Here is a 25,996-nt window from a genome sequence, read left to right on the forward strand (position 1 = left end):
AATAAAATATTTAAAAAAAAACATCAAATCAAGATATCAGATCCTGAGTAAGAAGAGAAATTTCCTTATAACTTGACGATTTTTTAAAACCTGGAACAATATCCTTGATGATGCAAATGTATGAGGAAGGCTAAAATATTAACATCTGAATTCACATTTAATAAACTGGTTCCTGTTGATCACCAAACTAAAAGAATGCTAGTCGGAGTTTCACTTAATACTATTAGCATTTTTTAGTGGATAATTGTTAGCAGTTGATGCCATTTAAAAACTCACCACATCACATCTCAGTCTAAGCCTATTACTTATAGTAGTGAAATATGGGCAATAGAAAATAAAGAAAGAAAAGGATTTTTATTCTTTTAATTGAAGTATGGTGTCAGGAGACTATTGAACTTAGGAAAGTTGATAAAAAATGAAATGAAGTTTTAATGAATAGGAAAGGACAGAAATTTACAGTGGATTCTTGTAAGAGATGAATTAGATTAATAGGATATATATTAAAATGACCAAACATAGTTTACCTGTTCAAAGAGGAACAGATGGAAAGTAAAAGCTATAAACAAATACAAAGACTGTAATACATAACTGAGGATGTAGGAATTATGTTAAGGTTAAATAAAAAAAAGTATTTTCACAAAACAGAAAGAAATGGAGAAAAACATCAAACCAATTATATGAATTACTAAAAAAAAAAGTGAAAGGTTACCAACCATAACATTAACATGCTCTCACAGCAACAAATACTTATATATATAAGTATATATATATATATAATTGTATAAAAAAATAATACATAAAAAATAAGGTATGCAAGAAGTGTAATAGATGAAAATGTGATCTCAATTTTAAAAGGAAAGGGTTCAAAAATTCTAAATAATCAAAAAATTAATTACTGTTTAGGATAAATTGAATTAAAGATAAACTATTATACAACAGAAGTTCCTTATTTATTCAAAACATTTTTAGCCATATAGTGGTAGTCTTCATCAATGACTAAAACTTACGTAAACTGTCATGTAGCTTAAATTACTACAGATAGTTTTACAAATTCAGAAGAAAGTATTTAGGATGAGGTGAAAAAGTTTATTATATCTGGACTATGGTTATCCGATTAGTACATGTATTACATATTTGTATATTTCATAATTATAGACTGGATTATATGCATTTGCATATTAAGCCCATTCTCACTGGTTATTGTATACTTTCCTTAAAATCTAGTAATGATGCATATTTTCACTATATTTACAATATTTTTCGATAGGGTATCTAGTTAATAAATGAAATTTTACGTTTAAGCCAGTCCAACTTATTAGCTGCACGGCTCTTAGAGTGCACTTAGCAGCCGCATGTCTATTGTTTTGGTAAGATAATATTATTATGTGGCCAAGTAAAACACACACTCATGCAAGACAAGGAAGGACGACACCATTCTGCATCGCACATGCCTACCGCAGCACTCCTCCCACTAGGCAATTAAAGTACGCATTTTATTGTTGATGTGTTCATTGCATCAGTTTAGTTTTTTGTTTGTTTGTGCAAAGTTTAATGTGTACCATGCCTCCCAAAAAAAAGTTTCTCTTCGTGGATAGCTGACTATCCTGGAACATTTAAATACGACAGAAATGTTATATTGCAGAGTTTGCGAGAAAAATATTTTGTGCACAAAAAAGTTTCAAATGGACCAGCATGTAAAAACAAGTCTTCATATTGCAGGATTGCAAAAGAAAGGCCCACGACCACAACTTGTAACAGCGGCAAGTAGCAGTGATTTCACTCCCAAAGGTAAACAAAAAAACCATTTTAGCATGGATTTGTGAGGCATTGGTTAAAATATTCCTCTTCACAAACTTACAAATCCTATCTTCAAATATTTTCTGTGAAAATATTGCTTGAATCAAAGTATACCAGATGAATTCACATTGCATAAAAATTGCATACCAACAATTTAACTGCATGTTCTGGAAGAAATATGCAATGAACTCAAGGATAGCATTGTTGGAATTTCAGCTGACGAAATTATCGATAGTTGTGGCCGTTACATTGCGAATTTAATTGTCGGTGTATTAAAATTAGAGCTCTTCTTCCTATTTGGTGATCTTCAAACACCTTGAAAAGACAAAGCATTCTACGAACGCCAGATTTGTGAATGAGGGTATTAAAAAAATATTTCCTGAATCTTCTGCAGATGAAAGAGTGTTTATATTTCTTTCAGATTGTGCTCCTTATATGATCCAGGCAGCCAAAGCTCTCCAAGTATTTTATCCCAATTTGTTTATGTGATGTGCTTTGCTCACTGAGTACATTGACTCATTAAGTCGATTAAGTCGCTTAAGTACAATCCACGTTTGGAAATATAAGTAAACTGATTTCATCAACAAAGAAAGTGTTTCTTAAGGCACCTGCTCGCAATAACGCCTATAAAGAAAAACTGCCAAATGTGCCGTTACCTCCTGAACCAGTGGTAATTCGATGGGGAATGTGGACTGAAGCTGTGCTGTTTTATAATGAACATTTCGAGGCCATCAAAGGTGTAGTAAACAACTTCGATAGTGCAGAGACTATGGCAGTTTGTCAGTCCAAGAAAGCATTTAACAATTCTAGAATAAAAAAAAATGTACCTATGATTAGCATTCATTTTTCCCACATACCTGTGGGTAATAAAAAGCTTGAAACTCAAGGTTTGGCGTTGACTGAATCTATTCAGCTAATGAATAAAATCCGCCAAATGAACTCCGCATTGCCAGAGGTATTCCCGTGTAATCTTACAGAAAAATTTGAACACATTTTGAACAATAACCCAGGCTTTGAACCTTTGTGTCAAATTGATAGTTTTATTAATGGGACGGGTGAACTTTTTCCAGAAACAATATGTGCTAACATAGACTCAAATTCAAATACTGCCCAGTTACCTCAGTGGATGTAGATTGATCCTTTTCCACTTATAAAAATATTTTGAGTGATCGAAAACACAATCTTATTACTGAACATTTGGAACAGTACCTGATTTTTTACATTTACAAAAGTAACAAAATGTTAAATAATTGTTAATTGCGGAATTTATCAATATGTTATTCAACTACTTACTAATTGTATGCTGATTTTGAAATAAAAAAAAAAACTAAAAATTACAATTTTTTATTATTTAAAGTTGCATATTTAAACACTTTTCACGCATTTTTCAAGCTTTTTTATGTTGCATATAATCCGATCTTTATTCATAATATTCATAAGTATTAGAATGCAATTTTGTTTTTTGCATTTGCATAGAATATTTAAGTTGTGATTTATTTCACAAGATGGTTGACATTTTTTGGTAACAAATATGTGCCACTTCTAAATGGCTTCAAAACTCAAAAAATCTATTAAACACAACTTCAGTTGGAATATACATAAAAGAATAACAGCGTACAGATAATAAAAAGGGATTGAAAATTCTATGAAAGTAGTTCAAAAAACTATGTAAAAGAAAATCTTCTATAGAAGCGATAATATTCTGTTGATGAATCTTTAAATAATACTAATTAAAAAACATGATTTTTCTGCATCCTGTTCAACATGTATATACATATTTTCTCAAAATAGTTTTTTAAAATAAATAGCGCCTATTGAATTGTGAATTTTTTTGAAGTAATTTTTTATGTTTATGTATTTACCTTAATATTACTTCAAGTGTATCATTACTATGGACTTCAATCAAGTATATTTCTTACCTTATTATTTATGTTTTTATGTTTAATTTATCTTATAATCACATGATCTATGTAATCTATTATTACATACCAATGAAAATAAAAGATTTATTTTTTTTATTAATGAAATTGCACCAAATTTTGTCAAAAGCTTGATAAAACTTGCAAAAACACAAGCTTAAATTTACGTAGTGTACAGGGAAGAAAGAAGAATGGACACATAGCAGCCAAGTTTGTGCCAAAACTATTCTCAGCTAACTAGAAACAGCCTCCTCTTTCATCAAGTAGTGCCCTGCTAGAATGAAACCACTCTAAAAACAATTGTTGCTGCAAATGAATCATGGGTGTATGAGTAAAATGAAATAAAGTTCAGCCTATACAGTGAATAACTCCAAAATCTCATAAACCCAAAAACGCATGGCAAAATTGCAGCTTTCTTCAGTTATACAGGAATACACCACACATACAATTAAGTTGAATAATAAACAACGATTATTACTCCTTGTACTTGTGTCAATTTTACCAGAATTTGAATGACAAAATTCAGTGAAAACACCCAGCGTTGTATCAGAATTGTGCGAGGCATTATGACACATTCATCTAACCTTATGCAGCAGTTTCTTGTGAAATATCAAATTCTACATGTTCAGTAACCACCACCTTAAGATCTTGCTACCTGTAACTTCTTTCTCTTCCCAAGAATCAAATTCAGATTTTTATTATGCAACATGATGATTGTGATGAACATGTTTATGTGAATAACAACAAAGCATGACTGAAAGAAAACTAGATGAGCAAATGACTTGACACATGCACGGTAAGTTCCAACATTGATCTCTTCTCAACTGCATGTGACTAGTTTTCCAAACTTATGTCACCAATCTGCATTTCTCATCAGACTTCACAAGAAAAAACTTCTATTACAGTTAAAATTTCAATTTTCTCAAAAACTGATTACTTTATATAGTACTTACTGCAGAAAAACACACACTCCACAAAAAAACAGTCTATTCATAAATAACCGTATAGAACATGTACTGTATTTTACACGAAACACTCTCTAATTATTACTTATTCTTAGGCATATAAATGTATCATAAATATACATTTTTAGGCAACAGTACGTAAATCTTTAAAAATAATTAAGCTTACCAGGGAAATTCTGAAGTGTGAAGAAGTTTCTCAGTGCCTTATTTTTTAAGCCAAATATACTGCTGCAGATCAGTATGCCACTCTGACCAAAATACAAGTGATATTTAACTTTACAATTAACTCCTTTAGTTTGATCATCACAGAGACTAATTTTGCAGTGAACAATATTAGTCTTAGAGACAACCTATCTCTATTTGTTATTTCAGATGCTTTGCATGTGTTGCAATCATAAGAAAGATTGGGATAATAAAGTACCACATTAATATAACCCACATTATATAACATTAATATTTTTGTTCTTTACAGAAACAATGCATAACACAAACTGCCTTTACCCAACAGTAAATTATTGTTACATATTAAATAAGTACAAAAACAAACCATAAACTATTGTATATAATTTACTATTTTCAGACAAAATTTTTAATTAATTTCAGTATGTTATTTATTGCTTATAAAAAATAAAAATTATAAATAAATTAATAATTTTGGTATATAAATGATAAAATATCAATAAAGTAATATAACTTAGAAAACATAGAACTAAACTTCCACAAACATAATTTCTACAAAGAATAATTGTACAGTATTGAATGTAGAGTGGATTGTTTTTTATTTTCTTCTTTTCAAATCTTGTGTAATTTTCTCCTTTCCTGGAATTATCTGATTATTTTTCAGTATTATTTTTTGTTTGTTTTAATTAATAACTTCCCAATATTGTTAGGATTAACTACTCTACTTATTATAAATGTTTCTCAATAATGTCACTTCTGAAACAGAGGCAGTTGTGCTACAGACTACCCTTCCCTATCAGATGTGATGAGTCAATGTAAAGTAATTCAATAATAATACAGCTTACTACAACATCTTTCCCTCATGAAATCATCTTCAAGAATCAAAAGAATCCATTTCCATTAAAGGTGGTCTGACTACAGAATCATGCCAAGGTGAATTCAAGAGAATTTTTTCACTCCCTTTATATGTGCTGACAGTGTTTGTTTCAGCACTTCTTGTATCCTGTACTTTGTACGAGTGTGAAGTACACATATGAGAGCATTATAACCTTCAAATCAACTACTATCACATCTCCAAAACACAGGCAACTGACCCACATCAGGTTGACATATTCCTCCCCAAATGGATCAGGGAGTTGCCAAAAACACATTTTAAGAGGACATTAAATAAATAATAATAGGAAAAGAACTGCATTGTGTACAGGGTTATGGCACACAGATTGTACCTAAATTCCGGAAACTATTCTTAATCTTTTTCTTGTACTGCACATTGGTTACTAATTTGTATTGGCTATTATGACTATAATTTATTATTACTATTTAAATAACTTTAATATATTTTGATTTTTATATGCTGTCAAATACTAATACCAATACAGCTCATTTCATAGTATTTCTCTTATATTTTCTAAATACTATTAAAAAAAAACATAATCTTCATTTTTTTCAATTATAAAACAAACTTTCAATTCAACTATTTTTAAATGATACTGTACGTATTTAATTAGTTAAGACATGTTGTACATTGTTGGTTACTTATTATCATGAATTTCAAACTAACTGTTAGGATAATTATAACTGTATCAAATAAAAATAAAGCAGCTGTATTCAATAAGCTGCATAATATTTAGTGGCATATTAATGTATATGCAATTACAAAACAACATTATCTAATATTGATAATTTTCAGATATAAGGAACTGTTATTTGGAAATAAATTTTGTTGATGAAAAATCTTAGAACTTTATCTAAATTAAAAAACTGGTTAGTGAAATTTAATCTGCATGAAGTGAAATTAAAAAAAAAACAAAAAAAACACATAAAACTTTGTTTTAAACTAAATTTAATATTGTTTTAAAATGTTAATATAATAAATAAATAAAATACAATTATTAAACAAATTTATTAATTTTATACTTGACACATTCTATATGATATATATTATCATCTAAATAAAGTATCTGTTTATTCAACAGATAAAGTTCAACTGCATTAATTTCAAATCAATTTGTTGAACAGCATGATGAAAGATGATAAATTGGAATTATTAAATACTAAGTGACTAACTTTCAAAATACTGAAACTTTTTCTTATATGTGACCTTTCACGTAGTACATTTATGTTTTTCATACTGATAAATTAATGTAGAGGTAATAACAAGGTTGTAAGTGTGTTACTACAAAAACACTAAAAAACAACACACCACCAGTAAACATACCAAAATTACAACGAACGCTACAAAAGAACAAAATTACTTCATATACAATAACAAATACTCAACTCAACTGGTCCTACCAGTAGGTAAGTAAGCCAGTTTTAGTCTTCTTGGCGAAATATTTCTACAAAACTCAGATAACATTAACATTACACAATGAAAAATCTATAGACAAAATACTGGACTGACACTGCTACATACTCTTATACAAAGGAAATATAAGGCGATGTTACTTAATCCTCACATCAACAAATTAAATCACGATTTATAATTCACTGCAACATTATAACAAATTACACAGCTTTCTTGACCTAACCGCATTCAGAATTGAAACTAACACTTCTTTAACACTTTTAGCATACCTACTACAGCTGATGCACTTAACAATATATCTAATCATCCAACACATAGGTCAAACTAGCAGATTTCTTAAATATTTTACATTGTCTTATACATACATCTTTTAACAGGTAAAGGTGAATTATTTACAATTAGGAACTCATCTAAAATACTGACAAAATTTAGAATATACCTTATTTATACATAAGTTTTTTGTTATTCAAAAATTGAAATTTTCTGTTGGAAACATCTTTTACCTGGGTTATGTCCCTCATAAGTTTCACAGTACCCTCACCAAAATTTCTGTAATTCAACACTGAGCAAGTGTAATATACATTATTTTTTAACTAAATGTTATTTTATATAATTATGGATTCAACCTAATATCAGCCAATTTAATGTTTAAGGTTAATTAGATGAGGTTAGCAAGCAAAGTGAGCGAGATTATGTTGATATCATACAAAGTTCATTACGCAGAATCGTTAGGTACCTAACCTAACTAAACTCAATTAAATTTCACTTAAAAGAAGTTAATTACTATGTAAATAATGTATACTGCAGATTTATCAAAACCCACACCTTAGGCTTAATGTAACTTAATTTAGTCTTGGGTAAATCTAATCTCATCTTTAACTTAATTATTTAGTCCGAAAATAATGTATTTTATACTTGTGCAGTGTTGAATTACAAAATTTTTGGTGAGGGTAGTGAACTACTTATGTTTTTCAGCACTCAGTATAGTATATAAACTAATTTACAAATATATTTAAAAAAACCCTTTTACAATTCTTATCTCTATACTGCTGTCATTAAATAAATTTATTTTCTACACTCTTTGGCAATTGAATACATGTTGTAAGTCTTTTGAAAACAGAATTGTTTATGATATATGATGACAAAAGGAGGACTATGTTGTAATTATTTTATAAGATGTATTGGTAATGTAATAAAAGCAACATCTAAATGTAGCAGTTGTTACACTATCATTAAATTAAATAAACTTCAAACAAATACAGCATTAACCCTCTTTTAGGTTAACCATCAAAATTATACGTTACTAAAATTAAATCTGGTTTCTATTACAGTAGGTATCATTGGTAAATTACTATTTATGTATTTAACTGTTATTCAGCTGTATAGCAATCAACCCTAGACCTAGAATTTAAATCGCATAATAATACACAGTCTTCAACCAACCTCTTTTAGTATGTCGATAATGGCAATGAGGTCTTTCGCACAACCCATTATCATAAAATGGGCAGTTAAATGATTTGAAATATCCCTTTGAAGGCAGCATCTTTTTTTTAATGAAATAACAGTAAATGAAACTTCTTCAACCAAGTGTTATAGTACAACAGAAATATAAACAAACAAAATTCTCGTTATAACCTAACTCAAAAATACTGAATGTAATTATGTCATGAACCACTAGCGCTTCGTATCATGTATAAACGTAAAGTATACACAAAGAGTAAATTCCTTCGACTTCTAATTTTTGTTATTATTTATCTATAGTTGCTGGAAAAACTCTTGCATTAGACGTTGTCATAATAATGAAATAAGTCAATTATTTGCAATTGTGATTTTAATTGCTTTCATTTAAAATTCCGAGTGTACATTTACTGAATAATTCGTTACTTGTATAATGTATCATTCTTAGAATGGTATTTTTTTATTTTTAAGGACAATTTTATCGAACATTCTTTAAATAAATAATTTAAACATTTGGTGAGAATTATTTTCCCTGTATTGGCAATGGCAAAATCAGGTGTTGGATGCTGTTCAAAGGTTAAATTTATTATCGAATGTAATTTATTTTAACACCTAGTAGATATACTTTTCGTTTATATTATGAATGAAATGTAATTGTTGTAAGTTGCTGGAAGTTAGAGGATTTGGTTTTGTATGTTTTATTGTCCATGCCGCTATAAGATTAGTTAAATTACATTTCGTTAACCCGATACACTGACAGTTTGATCTGTTAAAAAATGTCTCTATACATTCGTGTTTTGCCATTAGTTCAGAGTGACAAGGTACTACAACTTAAATTATCGTATTTAGTGAAGTAAGCAGGTGAATAACTGAGCAATGAATAACTGATATAATTTTTTTATTTATTTATATAAAATGATGTTAGGCATAAGATGTGATTATAATGGAGTGTTTTCATTCCATTTGTGGCATCGCTTAATTGAGGTGTTCATTATTTTGATAGTATGATCTCTGATATCCGTGAGCTGAACTAATCTCTCTCAACCTTGGTTGTTATTGTTTTTAAACTAATCTTTTCTTCTTCTTATAGTATTGAACAAATTTCGTCCCGTTATCAATTAAACTGCTGGTATTGTGTGAAAGTTTATAGTTGCTGCACAAACTTTCTATACCATTTGTACTTGAAAATTCTTACTAGTTCTCATAATAATTAAACCTATGTAGATTTACAAAAAAACTATTACTTTTCTGAAGTTTGTATGGAAATTGTATTGCCTATGTTATGTTTTATCTCAGTATAAAAGTAAAAAAAAGTATATTTATCAAATTTTGTACTAATGTAAAATATGAGCCAGCCTTTAAATATTCTTTCAGAAGATCTTTTTGTAGTATTCTCCAGTTCTTTCATCAGTCATATTACAGGTAGTGCTTGTCATTAAGTGCAGGAAATTCATTTAGTATGTGGTAAAAAGGTGTAACAAATGTTTGTTTTTTTTAAAATTAATTAATACACGTCATTCAAGCATGTTTAGTTTTGATTTTGTAAAATTGTCTTGCGTGCCATCTTTATATTTTTATCCACTTTCTGTGAGTTGATTTGCTAAGGTTAATAATTATGATGTTGCATGTAGTACTTGTATCCTCTGAACTATATTTTAGTGTGTGCCATCTCATTTACTATTAAAAAACAGTAAATTTAATGGAATCAGTTTGTTAAATAAATGTTACACTGATCAAGTATCAGTATATGGAAATAAGATTTCCTTACTGCTTAAACTGCTCCATTAATAGCAAAATAGCAACTCTTATAATGCCATTGATGAAGGGACTGGACAATAACCACTAGAAACAGATTTCCATGTATATTTAAAAAGCGAGTTATATTTTTAATTAAATATAAACAAATAATTTTAACTACCATCATGCTACAAAGCAAAAATAAAGTGATATAAATCTTCATCTTTTATTGTTCATTGAGATATAGCATGTTGAATAGCCAGTTTTTATAATTATATAGATAATTTTAAGCTGATTGGATTGTTGCTCTGATTGGTCCTAAAAAAATATTGTCAGACTGCTTCCAAAATAATTAAAATGACACAAAATTTCAGGATGTTTAAATAATAATTAAAAACTTTGCAGTTGTGTTTCTTTCCTTTCACATCTGTGTTACATGGAGAATGCTTGTGCTGTATGGAATTTTAAGTATTATTTACTGGGGTCTATATTATTTATGGAGAGTTGTATTAGAAGAAGAGGACTCTTTGGAAACCTAAATATTTATGATGCAGGACAGGCAATATAATTAATGTTTTGCAACCTCATGTTTATTACATTTTATTTGATAAGGATTCAGTCAAATTTGATACCTGTACAATGAAGTATAAACTATTTTGCATTTGTATTATTATTATTGTTAGATAAAATATTGTTAATACATTATTTGGGTGGATTTGATTTAGCAACTCATCCTTACGGAAGATCCTGTAAGGTTTATTACCATTAAGAAAAGTAGTTCTTAGACTTGAGTTTATAGTCTATCTATATACTGCATATAGAGGTGGATAGTTTTTTAAGAATATGAGAAATTTTGTGCTAGATAATTCTTTTTTAAGTAATGTCCATACAAATTGTTTTAAATGAATATGTACTGGAATGATTGGGAAAAATCTATTTTGTGCTGTGATGTAAAAGACAATTTTTTACCTTACAGCTGATGAATTGTTATTCAGATTGTAACCAAATGTTAAGGTTATGTTGACCATACTGTTTTATATTAGTGTTAACTTTTTTCAATTTTGTATTATTTTAATTATTTATATTTTTCCCATTTAAATAAAATCTTGCCATTTCTGTGATAATAGTCTCAAATGTGAGATATTTAATTTGGCACAAACACAGTATTGAGATTTCGCACACACATACACTGAAGGCCATATAAATAATAAAATGTAAGAATCATTACATAATTTTTCAACTGTTAACACTGAAAAGTTAAATTTAACAAATACTGCCTCAACCATCACACCAAGGGGGTTTCCATGGGAGGAAACTCAAAAAATTGAAATACAAAGGATAGGACTGTGACACATAATTTAAAAGGCTATTTAGATAAAAAAAAAACAGTGAGTTATGGTCACTGTACCCAAAATGATGGTCGTTTACTGTTTTTCACGGCTATTTTCAAAAGTAGTCTACATTACATTTTAAATATTTGTCCAACAGTGAAAAACTAAGAAAAAAAAAAATGTCCAAATACTCTTACATCAGAACTATCTATTTTTCAGTGTGATATGATTACTTGAGGTGTACTGAAGGGCAATTTCAAAACTTGCTGTGAAAATACTAATGGCTGCCATTTTGATCAGGGTTGTAAAAGCAGAAAGATTTTATGTTACAATTTTTGTTTTTCAATGTCCTTTAAAGTGATTTGTCGTAATCTTATATTTTCCTTTTCATTTTACATTTTTTAGTTGCCCCCATGGGGGCTATAGAGTTTGTAGACCAAAGGTATTGTAGATCACATTTGAAAACTAACAGTGTAACACATTAAATGGCCACCAATTTCTTTAGAGTTTTAATCCAATGTTATTTATGTTTAAAGTTTTATTTTCAATGCCCTTTATAGTGATATGTCACACTCCTACCATTTCTGTTTAATTGTTGAGTTGCCCCTGGGGATTTGAGTTTCATATTAAAAAATTAATAGTTTCATGGTGTGAGCTAGATTTCATTTTTTATGTTTAACTGTTGAAAAGTTATTTAAAGGTTTCCATATTTATTAACACTGTATTGTTAAATGAATTAGTCCATTTGTAACTGTTAATAGGTTGGATAAATTAAATAGACCTTTGTAAGTAATTTATTGCTTTAATCTAATATTTAATGACTGTTTAAAAATACAGAAAATAGTGTTAGATTAGTATAAATGAGTATTGCGTGTTCATATTCATTTGTGTGTGTGCGTGTATATATGTGCACGCATATATATATATATATATATATATGCGTGTATATATGTGCATGCATATATATATATATATATGTGTGTGTGTGTGTGTGTGTGTTTGGGGGGTGAGTGCGTGTGTGTGTGCATGCCAATTAATAGTGAAAAGAAGGTTTAAGCTTGATGTCAAACTTTGCAAGACTATGTACATGCAGATTGTGAACAAGAATTAACAAATAAATTTCTGAAATAGATAGTTTGTAAAATTTGTAGTAAAATTGATGTCTGTAAAATACCAATTTCAATTTTTAATTAGAAATTAAAAATGTTTTAGAAGAGAGGTATTAAATATTTAACCATGACAGTAAAAGAAAGCCATTTATAAGTTAATAAATCCTTAAAAAATAAATGTTTATCTTTTCTTTTTTTTTTCTTTTCTTTCTTAAAAAAATCTTTTGAATTTTATGGGGTTGTCTCACCTCTGACTTTAATGATTGGTATGGGATTATAATATAATATTTGTCTGTATTTGTTTGGCCATTATGACATTTTAGATGACAAAAGTATAGAGTTAAAAATAAAGAAAATTAGCACAAAGTAAGCTATAAACTGACCATTTTTGTTTATTGACTGTTTTGTAATATTAACTGAACATTACTGTATTTATGTTAATGAATTTGTTTTATAAAGGGTGAGTGAGTTCTGGTTATAAATGAATGAACTATTTATGTAATTTTATGCCTTGATTATGGTTACCAGATGTTTTTTATCTTGTATACTTTGTAATTGGGTCTTTTATGTGATATGAATATTTAACTTCTTTTTTTTTTTCTTATAAAATAAGCAGTTTTTCTAATTTCTGTTAGTAATTGCTTCTTTCAGTTGAAACTAAAAGTTCTGATTTTTGTTTCATATAAACAATAAAAATATTATATTTTGAATTATATGTGTTGTACATAACTACATGTATTTAGGATATCTGCAGTTCTTGCCGCATCCTTGAATTTTAGCTTCCAGTAACAAAAATTTAATTTTATGGACTTAATTGAACATTATCATTGTGGCATCTGTCACTAGTAGTGACCCTAATATTTAAAAATGGCTTCATGCCGGCAATAAGGGAAAACAGAATCTGAGTGGGGTCTAATAGAGATTATGCTCCCATGGGGATGTTGTGCTACATCCCCTTGATTTAATTCTACCTCCTTTAGCCGAGTATCTATTTAAAAATATGGTAAGTTTTAAGTAGATTAATTAAATAGTTGATTTGTGTGTTATTTTCTACCCTTCCTAGCATTGTCACTTTTAACATTCATAGTTGATGCGTTTCAGAGTACCCCCATTCTCAAAACTACTTTTAGTACTGAGTACTTCCTGAATGACGAAGTTGAACACCTCCCACACCGAAGTGTTAGGAGGGGCAGAAAATAACACTCTAATTATGATAATCCTAGTAGAAGTATAAAATATTATGAAAATTTTAATAAATAGGTTTAAATAACATTTGATGGAAGAATAATGTAATTAACACATTGATATATATATATATATATATATATATATATGTGTGTGTGTGTGTGTGTGTGTGTAAAATCTAAAGTAAGTTCCAGAATGCATACATGGAAATGGTGATTTCTTCAACACATATTTATCGATGTCACATTTTTGTTCTCTTTGTGTTGAAATATGTTGAAAATAATTCATTCCTTCTATCTGAAGATTTACAAGCATGTTTTTTAATACTGGTTTCAAAGTTTTTTTGCAGTATTATCTAAGTAGGTACTTACCATATATATGGCTTGGATTTTTTTCACAGTCGCATACCTCCCAGCTTGTATTGCCACTGCGAGTATAAAATCCGTGAACACTTGCACGGCCACTGTGTGCTATTTCAATGTAAATATTGTTTTACATTGGTTGCTTTTCACATCCTTTGGTCACTAGGACCTGGTAAAATGAAGGATTGTTTTGTATGCAATGACAGAAGTGCTACTGGGGCAAGGAAACATACCAAGCATATGTTTAAAACGTGCACTGCACAACCTAGATTGTGTGTTGGACAATGCTTCGAACAGTACCACACAGCCAAAAGGCTCAAGGAATAAAACAGTAAACAAACTCTTGTTTTATAAATTTTTCGTTTTTTATTATTTTAAAATTTTTATTCATTTTTGTAATTTTCTGTGTTTTATTCAAATTGTTATTAAACCTTAGCTTAGTTTATTTATTTCATTTTCCTAGTTAATCAACCAAATTACTGCAGTTTTATTTGGAACAATCCGATGTGAAAAGTCAATGGAAAATATAGCTTTTAGAAAAAAAGATTGTTATATGTTAATTTAAAAAAAACGGTTTCTTTTTATCCAGTCATAGCTATATTTTAATCTATTATTGGAAAAATCCAAGAATTTAAAGTTTTTAGATTTTTATGTTTCTGATTGATATGTTGACATTTTTAATTATTTTCTTTAATGTTTTTCAGTACAAAGAAAGTAGTTATATATATAGCCATCATGCATTTGGCATTGTCCACACATATTTGCTTTTAAATTTATATGGTGGGGGTAATTTTGTACTAGTAGCATCTATTTTTATTGGGCTTACAGAGATGTATTAGTGTTTTTAACTATACAGTTTGTACTGGTTACTTTTTTCTACCTTTTCTTTAACCAGTTGAAAATCAAGAGACAGGTATTTATTTATTTATTTAATTTTCATGTGTTATTGAAGAAAAAACCTTTTTCTTTTGTAATTAATTATTTATACACACACACATAATTTTGTAATTCTATACTTGTGTTGTTCAAGTTAGTTTTTGATTATAAAAAGTACAATATATATATAATTTATATGAATTATTTATATTTATTTATATTCTATTTTTACCAAAACCATTTATATTTGCTATTAATTTAATAACTGATGTAAGTGATTTAAATTTTTTCTCTTAAAAACAGTCAAGTCATTGAGGAACGCCATACACTGCAATTATATAGGTGGTGGAAATGGAATAGAACTAGAAACTTGGGACTTTGATTAAATTTTTTTGTAGGATATGCTCTTGAATCATGTTGGTTGATTGTCATAAATTCAACATTTTTCTTGAATGTAACATTCAAAAACGTTATACAATTTCTAAAAATGTTAAAAGTTTAAAATTAATTTAAAAGAGTTTTCAAGTGAGTATTACATTATTGGTAGTACTGCTTGTGGGGCAGTCAATGATAGGTGTTTACTGACATTCATAATGTGTCCTTTAATTTCCTCTAAGTGATACTGGGTATAATATGTTTGGTAATTTACTGTCCATGGGTGAAGTAGAATTGTTGACAAGCAACCATTGGTAATTCATCAGTTGGCTCATGAAATGTGATATTAAATGAACTGGTTAATCAGAAATGGAATAATGGTATTTTGGGATTAAAGATTAGTATTGACATATGGCTACTGATTAGTTATTTTTTTAAAATACTTAGTTGTGTCACTCAAATAATGTTATGAGATTACTCAAATAGTCCTAATTTATAAATACCACATTATTAATGTCAAGTAGGGATATTAAGCAGAAAATTCATTATTGCTGATTAAGTTACAAGTAAAAAATCCTTTTTTAGTGCTGTGAAGCCACAGTGGGATGTGAATTAAATTTTTTAAACTTTGTTTTTTAATTAATCTGCATCCATTATAAGTTTACTATATGCGACATAATGTTAATTTTGTATGTAAATATTTAAGGATGTTACACTATTCACTTTGCAAAATAGGATATTGCAAAGTGAACTTCATGTAAATGTAATGTAGAGCATAAGTCTGTGTTGTAAACTGTTATTGCTCTCAAAGAAAGCAGTTCTGAAACTCCTTTATATATCTTAAAGCTAAATAAACAATGGTAGATGGTGTTAAGGAACAAATTAATTTATCTGTTTAGTTTGAAAAAAATGAATTTTATACTTAGTGTTTGCCTAGTAGAAAAGACTCTCTTACTTATTGTCAGTGGATCATCAGCTGTATTTAAAAAATGTTTATTAACTACCTAAAATTAATTGTACAGTGACCATACATTTTTTTATTTTGTAAATGATTTTTTTTTTACTGATTTTATTAAAATTTTTAGTAATTAACATATGGAAAGTTGTTTATATTTAATAAAATCATTAATTATGTTAATTGTTATTAATTACTACTAATGGTGCAGAAATTAGTAATTCTAAATGCATCTCTTATAAATCAGATTTTGAACAGTATAGATGAATGCCACATGAAATTCATAGTATATATATGTTGAACATTCCAGTATGCATGAATTCCATGTGGCATTCATCCATACTGGAATGTTCAAGATATATATACTACAATATAATATTTTTTTGATGGTATGAAGAATGATAATATTCTAGTATCTGATAATATAGACAAATTTGATATGCTTATAGAAACTGAATTGATGTACAAGGATGAATCAAATTTAAACAGTAATTCTGCTATTCTGTGCAGCAAGCAGTTCCGAGCTGGATGGCAGAGTGGGGGGTTAATGTTCGTTGTGTTAGAGAGGGGGAATCCACTTGGTTAACTCCTTTGCTCTGTTCTGTTGTCAGTATAGCCATGAGTGAACAAGAGATTCCGATGTCTGTTGCATAATGTATAATCATAAAGTTTTTAACTAATGAAGTCATTAAACCTGTGGAAATTTTAACTTGTTTAAAGGTACAGTTTGGGGACATTACACTATCCCAAAACAGTGTATACATTGGCCAGACAATTTAAGGGCGGGTAAGAAAGTGTAGAAAACGAAAGTCATGATTGATGCCCAAGGTGTCAAGTCTCACAGTTGACAAATTCCGTGCTGTTCAAGAGCTTATTGAAGGTGATCGCTGGTTCACTGTTGAAGAAATTGCATCAGAAGTGGGTATCAGCTATGGGAGTACTCAATCCATCTTCACTGATATGATAAGACATGGGTCCATCATTACACTCCAGAGTCAAAAATGGCAAATAAGGAGTGGCGAAGGAAGAATGAGGGTTGTCAAGTGAAGGCCAAAACCCATCTATCAGCTGGAAAATTTCTTGCAACAATTTATTTTGACTTGAGAGGAGTTTTACTCATTGATTTTCTCCAGAATCAACAAATGGTGATTATGGCTTACTATTGCTAGCTGCAATAGTCAACAAAAGCCGCCTACCAAAATAAAAGACAGGGTATGCCCACCAGAGATGTCATCCTTCTCCATGACAAGGCCAGGTCACACACTGCAACTTTGACAAAGGATAAATTGGAAAAAATGCACTGGGAAACCCTCGACCACTTTCCCTTCAGTCCAGATTTGTTCCCCTGTGACTACTTTTTGTTTGTGCTCTTGAAAGAATCCCTTGGAGGGGAACAATTTGAGAACAATGAAGACGTCAAGGAGTGTGTGTGTGTGTGTGTGTGTGTGTGTGTGTGTGTGTGTGTGTGTGTGTGCGTGCGCGCAATTGGTTGATGACTCGTCCTCAAACTTTTTATGAACAAGGAATATTCAAGCTTCCAAATCATTGGCAAAAGTGTGTAGATCATGCAGGTTAGTATATAGAGAAGTGATGAAGGTATGAATTTTTTGTATATTATTAATCAATAAATTTATTAAAAAAAAATGACCATTTATATTTGATTCACTCCCATATATGTTAATTATATACTCATGACATTATGGACTACCCTGTGCAAACATTGTGTGTGTGTGTGTGTGTGTGGAGATTTAAAAGATTATGGTTGTAAATTGACCATGGACAGTGACAGCAAGGATGCTGATTCAATATTTGTTAAAAATATAGCTATTTTTTTAATATAGCTAATGTTAAAGCCAAGGATACACGTTTAGAAATGTATTGTAAAAATACCTAGAAATTTTAGATTGTTTTGATTTTGTGATTCTGTAGACAATCTCCCAGTTTTTAAAAATCATATTACAAAAACAATGTGTTATTTATTAATTAAATTAGTTTTTAATAATGATGATAAAATACTTAATTCAGCTATTAATGAACATAGATAAGGTGTAGTAATCGTAATTATGTGATAAAAGACTTAGTATAAAATTAGATAAAAATTAATTTGATGTATAATATTGAATATTATTTTTTTATGCATGGCTAACAAAGTTATGAAACTGATAATTTTCCCAAAATTAACGTATTTCTGCAAGTTTATATTACATTTATCTTCGGCTAAACTTGTCTGTAGAAAAAGATAATTCTTTCATTACAATTTCTACAACATATAACTTTTATTAATATAATTTTAACATAAACTAACATTTTTGAGAGAAGCTATAAAAAATATATAACTAGTAATTTGTTAGTAAAATATTTTAATAAATAATTATTTATTAATCCCATCATTTGATTCATACATATATAAAATTGCATAATACTTCCACATATGATAATTTTGTAATATCCACTAATTAAATTACCATATCAATAGAAGTTTCGAGGATATTACTGTTAATTGACATTTTTGGATAATTAACATACTTTTTTTTTTTTAATACCATTGTTAAACAAATAACTAATGTGATCTAGTCAATGCATCTTCATTACCTTGATTAAGATGCTTTATGCATATCTATATGCATTTTTTTATTATTATTATTATTATTATTATGCTCCATTAAAAGAATAGAAATTCAACATTAAAAGTCAACAATTAATAAATTTTAATTAACAAACAAATATGTTGATTAGTTATTAAATAGTATTAGATAACTTATTCATGCACGTTGTAATTAATCAGATTTTTGATAATAAAATCTTGTTATGTAATGGTTATTGCACACTTCATTGATAAAAGTGCATTAAAGAGAGAAAACTTAATCTATATGACAGCAGTAAAAATAAATTTACAGTAGTTTGTTTAGGTAGGGTAAACTATACTACAGCGTGCAAATTAATCCGAACACAGATATTATTTGACAAAAAGTAACTTTATTTAGAAAAAGAATCATACCTGTAGAATTTGTGAATACCTAGTAATTAATATGTTCTCCTTTATTCTTAATCACTTCCCGTTCACGATTTGGCATCAATTCAACAAGTGTACTTACTATACATTTTTTTGACATCTTCATCAAAAAACTACACCAATATTACTGTAATGAGGTCAATTTTTGTGGCACAATTCATGTTTGAGAGTTGTTTTTTGACTGTTGCCTAAAGATTTTCAATTAGGTTTAACTCTGGGGGGGGGGGAGTTGCCTGACTACAGGAGCACTTACATTTTTTGTTCTTTGAAAAGTTTTTCCATTTTTTGAGTATGTCATGGTGCCAAATCTTGTTGGAACACTGTTGCGTTGCCTTGTGGGAATTTGTTTTGAAGTTGTGTCACTACCCTTTCCTTCAGAATCTTGATTTCTGGGGTTGTTTAACTGATTGTTGGGTATGATCCGGTGATGTATTTTCATCTGGTACTTTCCTGACATACAGAACCCTTTGTCCCTAAACATAAAAATGCTACTTGTTGGGAAACGTAATATTTCTTCAGTCTTCTTTGGTTCAGTTAGCATGTGCTTTGGCCCACAAAATCCTTCTTTTTTTTACACATTGCTAGTGTTAAAAGCTGCTTTTTAGCTGGCCGGCGAGCTTTCTGTCCAGCTGCAAGAAGTTGCTGTCTAGCAGTTGCCATGTGTAAATCTGTTCCACTGGCTGTTAATTCTTGATTTAAGTCCACAGCAGATAATTTGGATCAAGTTTACTTTTTTTCACTAGTAACTAATCATGTGTTTGATTAGTTTTTCTTTTACGCCACATTTGCCTTTCCTTTGAGGTGAAAAGGAACCATGTAAAATGCTTTAAAATAGCATTTATTGTCCCTAGTCCAACACCACACAGAAGCTATTTGTTGTTGTATCATACTGGTTGCTCAGAAAGAAACAATTTTCGACTGCATTCTTTGAGTTATGTCTGTTATTATAAATTCAAGACACGCAGAACAAAAAAAAAAAAAATGATTCTTAAAAAATGAAATAAACTTTCAAAAATCACTATTTATAACATGAAGATTGCTAAATAACCAAAGAACAAGTACCTCACATTACAAAGACAACTTAATGAATGGGTGTGGTGTAGCAATGTAGCCACAACATAGAAATAAACAAAAAATTTCCTGTGTACGCATTAATTTGCATGTTACTGTGTACAAAACCATGTTAGAATGTAGTAGCCGATTTACATTATCAGGTTTTCATTTATTCAACTTTTTTTTTAGATAGGTCTTCTGTTTTTGGGATATTGAATACCCATCTTTAATTTGTTTACTAAAAATGTGTGCATTGGCTGATCTTTGAAAACCCTTGCCTAACACATGTTAGACTTTTGGGCTAATATAAACAAAAGTTCCCTTATTAATTACTGTTAAATGAACGAACTCATTTTTTGCACCACTTGTTTTGTAGGTTATAGTGTTATGTACATAATTTATTTTGTTATCTTTGCATCAATTTTAAAACATTTCCAAAAGCTTTTATTTGTATAAATAGTTTATTTAGTTTCACTTAGGATGTTGTTTGTTTATTTTTCATCTATAATTCTTATTAATCTCTTTTGATCTGTTTCAATGGATTTATGTGTATTTTATAGGTGCTGTCCCAGCAAGATATCCTATTTTGTAATCTTGAGTTTACTAATAAGTAATAGTGATCAGTATAGTTTTTGGACAACACTTGGCTTATAGAAATTGAATGAGTAGATTAGTAACGCTCTTAATTAATTACATTTATACAAAATATCAATAATTAAAATAAAATTATTTATTCATATAATTTTAAATATTTTGAAATAAAATTATATCATATTATAAACTAAAATATATTATTTTATTAGAGTATATAGCGTAAAATGTATAACAAAACAGTAAGCACTAGTAGTAATAAGCAGTAAAAGTATAGCAATATTATATACTGCTTTAAGATATTAGTTTTTGCAACTGATCCAAAACAGAAATTTTTTATCTTCATTGCATCAGCTTATTTATAACATTAAGTGCAGCTTTTTATTGTCAGAAATGCACAGTAAAATAGAAGCTATAAATTGTTTCAACCAGCATCATTTATTAAAAGAGTTATTTGGGTGGTGGAGGGGAGCTTTCCATTTAAATAGTTAAATATATATAAATTTTTGTTTTCTTCATCCTACATTTCTTAATTTCTATAACATCTTATAACTAGAAAATTAAGTCAACCTTGTTAAAAAAAAAATTCACTTATACAAAGAAATATTTTAAGAAAGATGGATTTGTTCTCTGACTAAGGTTTAAAAACGAAAAAAAAAGCAATTGCATCAGAGAAAAATTATACTGAAAATAAGAATAAAATAAACATAATGTGTGTTAATTTAATATACATGATTTTAATTAATAAAAGTACAAGGAAAATTAAGCTTTAAATTATAAATCGTGAAACAAAAAAAAGATGTTTTTATTTCCATCATATATATTATTTATGATTTATTTAAGGATAATGTGTTAGAAAATGCTATATTATTGTTTTACAAAATTAAAAAATCTTAAAGGGTTACAGTATTTATTTACTGATATGTTTATTATATTCTGGAAGCATATTTATAGAGTTAACAAGCAGACTCATGTCAAAATTTTGCAACAGGAAAAATACATCTGTACTATAATTTAAGTATACATATGTACAATGATTGAAATATGTAAGTGGTGAGTCAGTGGCAACTGGATGCATCAATGACCGGGTGAAAAAAATTTTAATTAGAAAGTACTTTTTGTACTTTCAACACTTTTTTGTCTTAAATCTGTGTGATGCTCACCCGAGGGGTAATTCCTTATCCAACAAATACCACATTTATGGGGGTTTGTGTTGATGGCGTCTTATAAATTGTGTACACTGTCGACTTTTCTTAGTGTATTGTGTTAGATATGCTTTAAATTTTTTCTTTTTGTATGTAAAATCACATTTTATCATCCTGGTCAACAGATTTTATTATCATTAACTGTATGTGTTAGTTTAAACTGAAAATTAAACTAAAAAATTTCCAAGTTTACATTTGAACTTTTCTTGTTGTAACTAGTATAATATACATTATTATTTTATTTACTTATTTTTTCATCAGTAAAACTGGTCTGGAATGTATATAAAAATATAATTTGTATAATGAATATATTGTAAATGGTGCATATGCACACACTCATGTTCCTGTATTTACAATAGAGTGCTTTATATATTTTACTTTCATGATACGTATTATGAAATAATTAAATTATTACCTTTTTCACCTTACCTAACCACTTTCATTGGTATACAAACATTTTCAAATGTAGGTTAAAAACTAAAATACTAAAAAATGAAATTTAAAATCAGTTCTAAGTCAAGAATTGCAACCAGTTTAAATTATTACTTAAGTAGATTACTATTAGAAAAGTTTCCATGTTTCCTGTACATAAATTAATCTTTCGTGGTACATTGATAGATTACACCATTATCTGCTTTCTAAAAACTTTACATCTGTTTTCTTTGCTGGTATTTTACTATTTTTATTTAAACAGTGTATGTTGCTACACTAAATACATTTAAAATTTTTTACATGTTATTTTTGTACGTGGTATTTAAATGGGATTTTTTGTTTGACCTACGCAGTACATGTTCCAATCAGGACGTTAATTCATATATTCCTGTTATTAAAATTGCTGAATGGTTTATTTTTTTAACTGGTTAATAATAATTATATTATTTTTATGGAATTACTCTCATTTCTTAATATTACCAACAACTGATATTTTTTAACTAGCAGAAACAGGTTAGTTCTTATAATATGATATTAAAAGCAATTATTTAAATCGGTTTCAGTTAATGACTAAGTATAGCATGTACTATTAAGTTTATTTTTAAAAGTTGTTTAATACTATAGTCTGGTGGGTAATGTTTAATTTAAAGTGATTAATTTTTATCAGTTATATAACATTTTCTATCATTTTTTTATAAGTATCTTCAAAGCCATAACGAGTATCTTTATTGTGATATTTTTTATTTAATTATTATGTATTTTACACTAATGATTTTTAGATATCCCAAATTATGTCTTTATCAATTTTGCCTTTATTATTTTTTTACTGTTAACATTGGAAGGTTCAGAGAAATAGATGATATTATGCTTCATTATTATTACTCATCTTATATATAACGTATTCATATATTTTTAATTTTATCATTTTGAGTGCATTTCTGATATTATTATTATTATTACTATTATTTAAAAGTTACATAATTTTTACATTAAAAAACCATACACATTTATCTTTACTCTGTCAATGGTTTTTTAGAAGATAAAATATTTTTATATGTAAAAGAATACTCTGATGATTGGCAGTTTAATATTATTAAATTATTAGCCATATTAAGAGTTTAAACACTGTTTGTTTAATTTAATTCTTACTGATAATATATGTATATATATTTGAGCAAAAATGTTATTTAATTTTCAGTTACTGAGAATGACTGCAAAGGCTTTTAAAATGGATTTAAAAAATTTAAGTTTTCTTCATAATAAAGCATATGTTAATGGAGAATGGGTTAGTGCTAAAAGTGGGAAAACATTTAACGTATTGAATCCTGCAACTGGTGAACTGATCGGTGATGTACCCGATATGGATTTACAAGACGTTCAGGTAGCAATAAAGGCAGCACACGATGCATTTCCTTCTTGGTCTTCAATTACAGCCAAGGTAACTTTTTTGTTTTTTTGAAAAATTGTTTTGAATGGAAATATTATATTAAAATATCCCCTGGTGTGCAGATTTGATGTAATGGATTTTGGTTTACATGTTCATAAAATTAGGGCAAATGAATTTATGAAATATGAAAATTTTTGGAAAATTGGAGTAGATTGGTATACTTACACATGACTGTTGTAATTTTTATAATTTAAAAAGTATTCAGTTATTTTATGAACAAATACTTAAATTCTTACTTAATTTAGACATTACTAAATAAAACAATACTGACAAATCATTATCAACTTAAATACAATAGTTCTTAGTAGATTTATTTTATTTACGTACATTTGTGCAATCAAAGCAAAACAATTTAAAAGAAGGGGAAAGGATTTGATGTTGTGCCGTTAAAATTAATATGATTTTGATGTATTAAAAAAGTTGTTTAACATTTTTATAAACTGTTCATTTTTAAACACCAGTTTCTTGGTTTTTTAAAATTTTAACTCTTATATTGCCAAATAACTAAGGAGTAAATAAATCCTTTATTCTGATTGATACTTAGTAGTAAATTTTATAGATTGCTTTTTTAAAAGATGAATTATAAATACAAAGAAAAATTATAAGATAAAAAATTGATGCGGTAAAAATCCACATTAATTATTTAAAGATAAGCACATGAAATAACGATATGGTAAATACATATAGGTGTAGAAAATTAATATAAAATAATTCTCAAGTCAGTAGGTGCTATTTATTTTAAAATTATTTTGAGCGCATATTTATCTATACATTGAACAGGATGCAGAAAAATCCTTTTCTTTAATTTAGTATTATTTAAAAATTCATCAGCAGGGTAATATTGTTTCTTTGATAATATTGATTTTTAAATAGTTTTATAATTTATTAAAAATGGCAATGGAAGTGTAGGAAGTCCCTTTCTTGTTTAGCAAAGTAGTGCGTTGAGTTCAATAACCAGTTCACACCACCAAACCTACCAGGTTTCATTTAGTGGTGAATTCATCATCGCAAATCAGTTGATTTCAAATTCGAGAGTTCTGAGGTTCAAATCTTTATAAGCCAGTTACTTTTATACAGATTTGAATACTAGATAATGGATACCAGTGTTTGGTGGTTGGGCTTCAATTAACCACACATCTCAGGAATGGTTGACCTGAGACTGTACAAGACTACACTTCATTTACATTCATGCATGTCATCCTCTGAAGTAATACCTTACAGTGGTTTCAGAGGCTAAACAGAGAAAGAAAGTCCATAATGCCAGGAAGTAATTTTTTCACATTGTATTTCCCATCTCGCTTATTACATTAGTATGCCAAAGAAATATTTAAAAAATCCTATGTAGCATTAGAATGATAAACTTTTTTTTTAAATGTGAAATAATTTGAATTTAAAGGTTAACTAAAATTTTGATTTGGAATATTATATTTGCTTATGTTATAAACAATTATAATTCGATGGATAAAGAAAATATATTTTCAGATTTGTGATCGGACATTTCTTAACATTTTTTTTTTTATAAAAAAAAGTTAAAAAATTATAAATTTTGTTTGTTAAAATGTCTATATTATTTTTCAGTTTATGCTTAACTGTACAGTGTAATCATATTTTTCTGGGGAACACAACATCAATGTATAATGTATAAAAATTCTGAAAAATGTATCAAATTTTATGGTTTTCCTGCCTTTTGGGAAGCAT

The 25,996-nt window shown here is 28.3% G+C and overlaps 2 protein-coding genes across 5 annotated transcripts in view; one reads left to right on the forward strand and one right to left on the reverse strand.

The window, feature by feature from the left end:
- LOC142323638 (uncharacterized) overlaps nt 1–8,846 on the reverse strand; it is an 89,248-nt gene extending 80,402 nt beyond the window's left edge. For both annotated transcript variants that reach the window (XR_012756143.1, XM_075363577.1), the window contains exon 1: nt 8,613–8,846. Coding sequence is in view for 1 of the 2 variants with exons in the window: in XM_075363577.1 (XP_075219692.1) it covers nt 8,613–8,712 (100 nt within the window). In the remaining variant the exon portion in view is untranslated. The remainder of the gene's footprint in view (nt 1–8,612) is intronic.
- Nucleotides 8,847–9,192: 346 nt separating this feature from the next.
- The window catches only part of Ssadh (succinic semialdehyde dehydrogenase), a 47,866-nt gene continuing 31,062 nt past the window's right edge, over nt 9,193–25,996 (forward strand). Inside the window, exons 1-2 of one of the 3 annotated variants that reach the window (XM_075363579.1) lie at nt 9,193–9,448; nt 24,050–24,289. In XM_075363579.1, the coding sequence (XP_075219694.1) occupies nt 9,404–9,448; nt 24,050–24,289 (285 nt within the window). In that variant the 5' untranslated portion in view covers nt 9,193–9,403. Of the gene's footprint in view, nt 9,449–13,666; nt 13,808–15,173; nt 15,265–24,049; nt 24,290–25,996 lie in introns of those variants that run through there. The other 2 variants (XM_075363580.1, XM_075363581.1) reach the window with 2 other exon arrangements.

Source organism: Lycorma delicatula, chromosome 4 (genome assembly GCF_047948215.1).
Source record: "Lycorma delicatula isolate Av1 chromosome 4, ASM4794821v1, whole genome shotgun sequence".
Taxonomy (NCBI): Eukaryota; Metazoa; Arthropoda; class Insecta; order Hemiptera; family Fulgoridae; genus Lycorma; species Lycorma delicatula.